The following is an 8,648-nucleotide window of genomic DNA, read 5'->3' on the forward strand; positions in this document are numbered from 1 at the left end:
CTTGGCAGTCTGCAAATATAAGCTAGCTGCCTGAAGAAAGACCAGGCAATGGCTTTAAAAGTCAGCACCGTTCTTGTTAAGACCGAGGACTTCGATCTTCAGTTTTTGCTTTAACGCTGAGCTTGGGAGTTGTTGAATATCTCTTGGGGATTCACTAATTTGTACACTGTTCTTGCACTAAGATTCCAGTAATAGTTTTGCTGTTTCCATTCCCTGGCATGCAAAACCTCAATGCTTTCCTAACAGTGTTACGGATCTCAGACCATGTACGAAGACGAGATGTACAGTCCAGGCTCCTTGTTCCCCATCTCAACGTTAATACCGGTGACTATCATCTGCATTTTGATGTTTATCGTTGGCGTCACTGGGAACACCATGACCATATTGATCATCAGAAAATACAAGGACATGAAGACTACCACCAACCTCTACCTCTCCAGCATGGCTGTCTCTGACCTGATCATATTCCTCTGTCTGCCCTTTGACCTCTACCGCCTCTGGAAATACATTCCGTGGATATTCGGAGAGGCCATTTGCCGCTTGTCTCACTACATCAATGAAGGATGCACCTATGCCACCATCTTACATATCACTGCCCTTAGCATCGAGCGGTACTTGGCCATTTGTTTCCCGCTAAAGGCGAAAGTGTTTGTTACTAAAAGGAGGGTGAAATGTGTGATTGGCTTCCTGTGGATGTTCGCACTAGTGTCCGCTGCTCCAATGCTTTTCCTTTTTGGGGTAGAATATGAAAACAACACAGATCCTGACACTGATACCAGACAGTGCAAGTACACTTCATACGCTGTAAGCTCTGGGCTCCTGTACACCATGGTCTGGGTGTCCACCATCTATTTCTTTTTCCCCATGTTCTGCTTATCTTTCCTCTATGGCTCCATAGGCAGAAAACTGTGGAAAAGCAAGAATGAAATCCGAGGACCCAATGCTGCTAACAGAGAACGGTACCACAGACAAACTGTCAATATTTTGGGTAAGTGTGTTTCTCAATTTACAGTATAGGTCAGGTGTGATTTTACTTCAACTTGACAGGTCAGTTCCCCATTGTAGACAATTTTAGAGACCATATTTTGAGGAAGATCAGAAGCAAAGTAACATTTTCAGAGAGAAATAAAATAATGGTAATGGCATAAAGTGAGCAAGACACGGCTTAACCCAATCATCAAACTGCTCCTACCTGCAATTAAACTGCCTCTTGCGAGATGCATACAGATGTTTAATTCCTGTAAGAAAAACTGACTTTGCCTTTCCACTTGCTTCAAAATTGGGCCCTAGATGTCATGACGTATACTACTGTATATATGACTTTTGGTCACCAACCCGCAAAGCATGACTTGAATTTGTCTCTTTATTGTTGTAGCGGTATTGTCAAGTGGGAAGGGGTTCAATTCAACACTGTGTTCCTTTGTTTTCAGAACACTGGTTATTTATTTAAGTGGTCACAAACATGCTTTTGAGTGTTTTAAGATGTACTGGCATGTATTATACAGCATGTTGCTCGTTTAATACACCCATACCACTGTAACGTCAGAATACCTAGCTGCATACTAACAGTACAGATACAAGTCTACCTTAAGACTAATCCTAAACATTGTAAACTATATCCATTGTCTTCTGCCAGAGCTCCAAAACACTTAATTAAATCTGAAAACTTATTTTGTATTCATAGTCTACGCACTTTTGGTGCAGCTACCAAATAATAATAATAATTAAAAAAACGTTATATAGTGTTGGGGAGTTCTTTTATTTGGTGTGTATATATATATATATATATATATATATATATATATATATATATATATATATATATATATATATATAGTATTTTCTGCAGTTTTCTATACTTTACCAGGATTTTGCTATACATACCATGTGTATTTATGTATTTATTTTTACCGAGCTCTTAGTGTTTAATGCGTTTACTAAGATGTGTTATACTTTTCTGTTGTTTTACAATGGTACAGGATACTGCATATATGTAAACATTCATAAGCACAATAGCACACTGTAGGATAGTCAAATACTGTCCGTTATTTGCACACCTCGCTAAAACAACACCCTAGGTATATTGGACCCTATTCACCCAGACATGTGTTATTGCTTTCATAATGCATGCTACAGTTTTCATTTTTTCAACGATGCAATGCAAATCCACGTTTAAAACATTTTAGATATATACCAAAATACACATGACTGAGTTTAGACTCTTAACCTAAAAGTTTAGATGCCTGTGAGTATTTGTGACAGATCATTTACGTTGTCAAAAAAGAAGTGGGTCCCTGTTCAAATCCCACCTCACTTGACCTCCGTCTTTCGGGTGAGACGTTGTTGTAAGTGACTTGCAGCATATGCAAAGCACACCCTTGTCTCTGTAAGTCGCCTTGGATAGCTTCGGCTGCTAAATAAACATATAATAATTATTCCTAACAATTAAGCTGTTTATCTATTGTTACTCTGCCCCACAACAAAAGAAAAAGCATTTATGCATATATCTTAAACTTATCTTAACTATTTTATATTGTAACGATCTCGGTTCCCGCAGTCAGGCGCATTACACAGGGTGAAGCAATCCACACACAGGCAGAGGGCGGGCACGAACCCAGGATCTCTCTTTAATTTCTAATGGTATACCATATTTACCTCACGGGACACAATGTAAAATAGCTTACAGGTGGTCGTTGAGCCCAATTGTTTAAATCTGTTATGTCCAATAGAAATGTTTATCTAGCATATGCCCTGCTGATGTATGATCAGATCAATAATTAGATCAATTAGGAATTGCATGTCCTGCTCTATGTAGCTGCATTGTTCTCGTGCATCATTTGTAATCAGATAATATGACTGTGAATAAAAGTAAACTGTGCTGATGTGCCTCAGCACGTAAACTGTGCTACTAATTCTTATTATTCTTGTCAAATACCCCGTTTTGTACCTCATGGGTAGTCCATGTTAGTTGTCCACACATTTTTTTAAATGTAATATGACATGTTTTCTAGTAAGGATTTCAGTGTTGCTCCCTTGCACATTTAGTATCATTTTTGTTTGAAAAACTAGTGCACACACATACAGAGGTTCCTTATGACTGCAGAATAATTACAACGTACCTGACAATAGTGTACAGGATAATCGCAAAGTGCTATGGAGTGTATGATAAGTTTAGGGAAGATTGGATAAGCGCATAAGGGTCTCTATATTTTTCAATGAGGACCCTAAAAATACTTTTTAAAGATATTTATTTATAGTTTTGTAACAACAATGGTCATATTCTGAAGTAAAATAAGACTAAACTAGAAAGGAACCACTTGGAACAACTAAATAACTTCTCCTTCTGGCAACCTTTTGTTAGTTTTATTCTGTCACAGTCATTTTATTCCACTTAGAAATTAACCTTTGTCTTTGCTTGCTTTAAAGTATGACCTGTCTACTTCAAAAAAAAAAAAAAAAAAGTGCATGTCATTACTAAAACACAATTAACTGAATTTTATCGATGTTTAGTAATTCTGATGTAAAGCTGTAAAAGACTAATGTTTTTGCCAACGCTTCATCAGCGTTAGTTTTTTTTTTACTTTAAATGTATTCAATTGCCAAAAGGCCTTTCTCCATTTGTTCTGTTATTACTTTAAACAACTCTATTCCTTTCCTATTTGCCATATTAATCATTGTATATTATTAATATCCACACACATTAACTGTCTGTGTCTGAGTGCACAAGTGTTTATATCAACTTTTAAGTATCTGTGTGTATATTTTAGTGTGACTCCATTGTGTCTGCATGTACCTTTGGTACAAGACACACAAGAAAATTTATAAAGGGCTTTCATTTTACAATATGGTTCTGTGACAGGAATGGCTGAGTGGTGAAGTCAGGCCAGATGCAGGAACAAACACAGACGCAAGTACTGCAGGGTAAAAGGAAGCGGTGTGTGCTGTTTATTCAAAGAAAAGTAAAATAAATATTTACAGATAAAAAAAACAGAAAAACATTTGCTCACAGAGCAAAATAAAGGTTTAAACAATAACAAATCAGGAACACAATAATGCAGCCATATACGTCAGGCTGGGCAATTGCCACTGTTGTTATATTTTGGTTACATCTTCTGCTCACTTCTCTCGCTCGCCCATGCTCTCCCGTACTCTCCTCTGTACACCCACCCCAAACTAAGAGCGCTGCAGGTTTATATGCAGGTGACCATCTCCCGATTAGCAACTAATTAATCACTTAATTAATTTGGGAAATGGCCACCTTCTGCACAAGGTTTTTAATTACTACAGAGGTCAAGCTGCCGACCTCGCCTCTGCCAGAACACGCCACGCCGCCATATTTAAATACAATAAATAAATCATAATAATAATAACAACAACAATACAACAAAACAAATAATAAAAAATAAACTACACAGGGGCGGAGGGGTACCCCATTCTAAAATAAACAGATACATAAACAGTCATGTACAGGGCTCACAGTCCTGTTACAGGTTCATATTTATATTATGTTCTATTTGCTGAGTGAGGGAAAAGTTTATTTAATATATTAAAAGTAATATGTTTGTTGTGTGTGTGATGTTGAGATGTGTATATTGTATAGAACTACCTATTTCTTTTCCTGAAGGCCAGGTCATACAGGTGATTTTGTCGATGGCAGCAAGGCCTTGACAGCTGTTGACGGCTTGTCACCTCGCGTGACCACCCTGGCACCCCCACCCCCCAACGACACACCGCCGATGTGTCTCCCACTTGTTCTGTTGTTCTATTTTTCAGGCGATGCAAGGCCACCATTTTCAATGCCACCCAATCACGCAGGCAACAAATGTGTTCCTCTTGTATGACCACAATTATGTTATCTGGGGATGTTCAACTAAGTAATGCCTAATCAAGTTTTGAACAATTTCAGACCTGGTTAATGGTTATTACCCTTATGTATATAAAAAATATGTGTTGACATTTTTCATCACGTCATGAAGTCTTTAACCCCTCAACTCATCATCGCGCATCATCAAAGCCCCCTACGCTCTTGTGATGCTGTATTACTTGTACATATGCTTTAAACCATGCAGTCGTTTTCATCCATGTGGACCTGCCACTTGTTTTACAACAAGTTCCCATGAATGTGTACTGCTGCTTACAATAGCACACACATTCTAGACAAAAGCATCTTATCTTAAAACTGGTTTCACAAGGTAAAAATGGTCCAATGTGTGCCAAGCAATGAAAATACTGGTAGTATTAGCTTTTTTACATGTTTTTTTTGTTCTGTTTTGTCTTGCAGTTGTTGTCGTTTTGGCTTTTGCAGTCTGCTGGTTGCCTTTTCACATTGGGAGAAACATTTTTATTCACGTCGACAATTACCTTGCGGCTAAATTCAGTCAGTACTTCAACATGGTCTCCATGCTGCTGTTCTACCTGAGCGCCTGTATCAACCCGATCCTTTACAACCTCATGTCCAAGAAATACAGGGCTGCTGCCTCCAGACTGCTTTTAAATAAACAATCCAGTCAGAGATCTTTCTCTGCTACCAGGGAGTACACTGCAGCCTGTACGGAGACCAGCACAAGCGTTTAAAAAAGAAAAGGCGGGAAAAGATGTTTTCACTTGCTGACAGCACCAACAGACACCAGGGACATTTGGAAGTGGTAATTGTCTTGTGCCCCTGTGTGTGGTGTGTTTGAATCAAGTTGCCCAACTGAAACTAAATATTGTCCGTTCTAAAGTAAATTTGAAGTTTTGGACTTTCTGTGCACCATGCAAGCTATATGTTTCTAAAACAGAAGATTGACAGGGGTTTCAAATCAGTTACTAAACCAAGATTCAACAATGCCTGCTCTGTATAATTAGAGAGGCTATGTGGTTGTAATGGATAGGATAAACAATTATATGATGGTTAAAACATCCTTTTCTTCCTATATTAATGGGGGAATCACTTTCAGTACACAGTCATTGGATGCTGTATGCAAAGGATTGAGGAATATGAGAATAACCCTATCAAATCTAGAAAAACTGTCTCTCTTAGTGAACAGACTTGCATTACACAGGAACAATTACTATTTCAGCTTTAAATCTTTTAAGCAAATATAAAACAGAAAAAGCATTCAAATCTAAGGTCAGAGAATTAGAGGTATGACTGAATTCCACCCGCCACCAAAAAACCTGACCCGACCCGACCCATAGTTTTGAGACTAAACAATTTGTGGTCAAATAGTTCCAGCAGAATTCAAGTGCTAGTGGAATGGCATTATGAGGTAAATTAATGAGTTTTATAGAGAGAGAGAGCGCTGTAGTGTGTATGCTGCATCGCATACCATTATGAAACTATTGTGTGTTCCATTATCACACTTTCAGTATGCTTGCGAGTTCAGTATGAGAAGTTCCAGAAATGAATGGGCCAAGTTTTATGACTGTTCTGGAGAGATTTAAGACTAACTGCAAATTTCGTTTCAAAGCTGTTTCTTTCCAACACATTGAAGCTTTTTAATATACTGTATTATTACAAGGGCAAATGTGTGCACTGTATATTTTATTGATTCAGTATTTTGTACGTGTTTCTTGTGCTTTAAGCATTCCTTCTTAAACCAGACTGGTTTTTGATTAAAAGGCTTATTATTAATATTTTAAATTGTGATGTTAATGAAGTGAAACTAATGCTGTATCTACAGCTACAGTATTGTTCCAGATCAGGTGTGATAATTTGCTTTCTGGTTCTAATCCAGTTGTTGTTGATGAATATAAATACTAATAGCCCCTGTAAGGGATTTATATCATCCACATAATAATTCATTTATTACATGTTTAACGTCCTATCCAGTGTGTTTTCTACCATTATCACTATAACTTCTGCTCAGATAATTATTTGCTTCTGACAGTTTAAAACAGAATTTCTGAAATTTGAAAAATGAAAACTAGGGGTGTGCAGCAGTAATATGTGTCCCCCTTTAAAACAGTCTTTTTGCATATATAATTTACTGACTCACAGTTGCCACTGTTGTTGGTTCAGAAACTACAGTTGCACGCCCTTAGTGGTCATTTATAAAAGAAGAGGCTCCAAAGGTTAGAAAAAACTAAGGCCACGCTTTATTTTAAGGGCCGCCTATTAACTATTAACAACCAGCTAATAAACATGTTAATGTACATGATTTATTTTTCTGTTAGTTGCTAGTTAATATATGATAGGCCAGGTAAAACTGCAAACATCAGAGCCCTCTGGATTATCAATTCCAAATCAATCATATATTAAAAACCGGTGTTGTAGGGAAAAAGTAGACTGGGAAAAAAATAAATCACACAAGCGCAGTAAGGTAAAAGGAAGGTGCGGCAGCTATTCGAATAAAGGGGAATTTAACTGCACTCAGCATTTTCTGTCTGTTTATTTTATTTGCCAGATCGGATGGTAATGTGTTCACACCTCTTTCTTGGTTTTATTTATTTATTTTCTGTCTGTAAAATATGTGTGATGCAAAGTTTTCTGTTATGTCTTTATACTCGGACTAAAGTGTTAAACGTTTGCCAACTTTTTCTGCCGGTGTGTATTTAAATATGTTGCTGTAGTTGATGTGTGATCGCAAAAATGTATTCACTGTATATTATTAAAAGGCTTTACACGTCAAAATGTGGTCACTCTTTAATCGAAATTAAAATGTTTTAGTAATATATTCTAATGACATACAATCATACGATATTATTAGTATTGCTTGTATTATTTTGTCAGTGGTGCTAGCGGTAATTATCACCTATCCTTAGCTACTGCTTACATGTTAGATATCAAAAACTTCGAGTTGCAATAACGTTTGTTAAACAGACATACAAATTACACTTACAAACTTAATTTTAAGTTATGTATTTATTGTCAATGTATATTACAGCATCCTCTTATCCATTGTTATACTGTCAAATACGTCCTATCTACTTATTTATGTAAATACAAATTCCATTTAAAAGTATTTATTTTTTGTTAATATATCTGATCTTCTTATTCCCTGGGCTCGATCTACTAATTCCCCAGACGTAGCAGTAGCACAGCGATCTATGCGTAAACCTTAGAAACAATGGAACCTCCCCTTTAAATTCTAGACTGCGATCCACTTTTTTCCCAGTCTACTTTTTCCCCAGGACACCTGTCCAAATTGTTACTGCAGTAATGTTTAGAACATTAAATCTGTTTTTTATTAGCGGCCACCTTTACCACAATGCATTCGTGGTTCTAGAGCAGGGGTGGGCCAATTAAGTAATTTAGGGCAAAGCTAGAACAAAAGCCAGGAGGGACACAGGCCCTCCAGGATCGGAATTGCCCTCCCCTGTTCTAGAGCCTCTAACCTCATCTTACCGACAGGGACCAGAATCCCTAACGACACGCTGTCCATTACATTAGTTTCTAACAATCTTAATGTATAGCGCTTAGCTCAATGTGAACAACGTTTGTTAACAGTTAATAAACTAAAAAAAAAGCGTCCCTTAAAATAAAACGTGACGAAATGTAATTTGTAAACTTCATAAATAATTATCTGAGCAAAAACAGCATTACAAACTATAATAATAAATGTAATAGGCTATTCAACAGGTAAGAAATTAAAAACTTCAAAAATTTAGATAAATCATCTATTTAAAGATTACTGCTATATTGTTTTGTGTTGCAGTAGTTCATT

The 8,648-nt window shown here is 37.0% G+C and overlaps 1 protein-coding gene across 1 annotated transcript; it reads left to right on the forward strand.

Annotated features, from left to right (window-relative positions):
• The first annotated feature begins 279 nt into the window (after positions 1-279).
• LOC121321341 (motilin receptor-like) lies at positions 280-5,736 on the forward strand. Its single transcript, XM_041260238.1, has 2 exons — positions 280-988; positions 5,282-5,736. The coding sequence occupies exons 1-2, from the start codon at positions 280-282 to the stop codon at positions 5,572-5,574; spliced, it is 1,002 nt and encodes a 333-aa protein (XP_041116172.1). The 3' UTR covers positions 5,575-5,736.
• Positions 5,737-8,648: the final 2,912 nt, after the last annotated feature.

Source organism: Polyodon spathula, chromosome 9 (assembly GCF_017654505.1).
Source record: "Polyodon spathula isolate WHYD16114869_AA chromosome 9, ASM1765450v1, whole genome shotgun sequence".
Lineage (NCBI taxonomy): Eukaryota > Metazoa > Chordata > Actinopteri > Acipenseriformes > Polyodontidae > Polyodon > Polyodon spathula.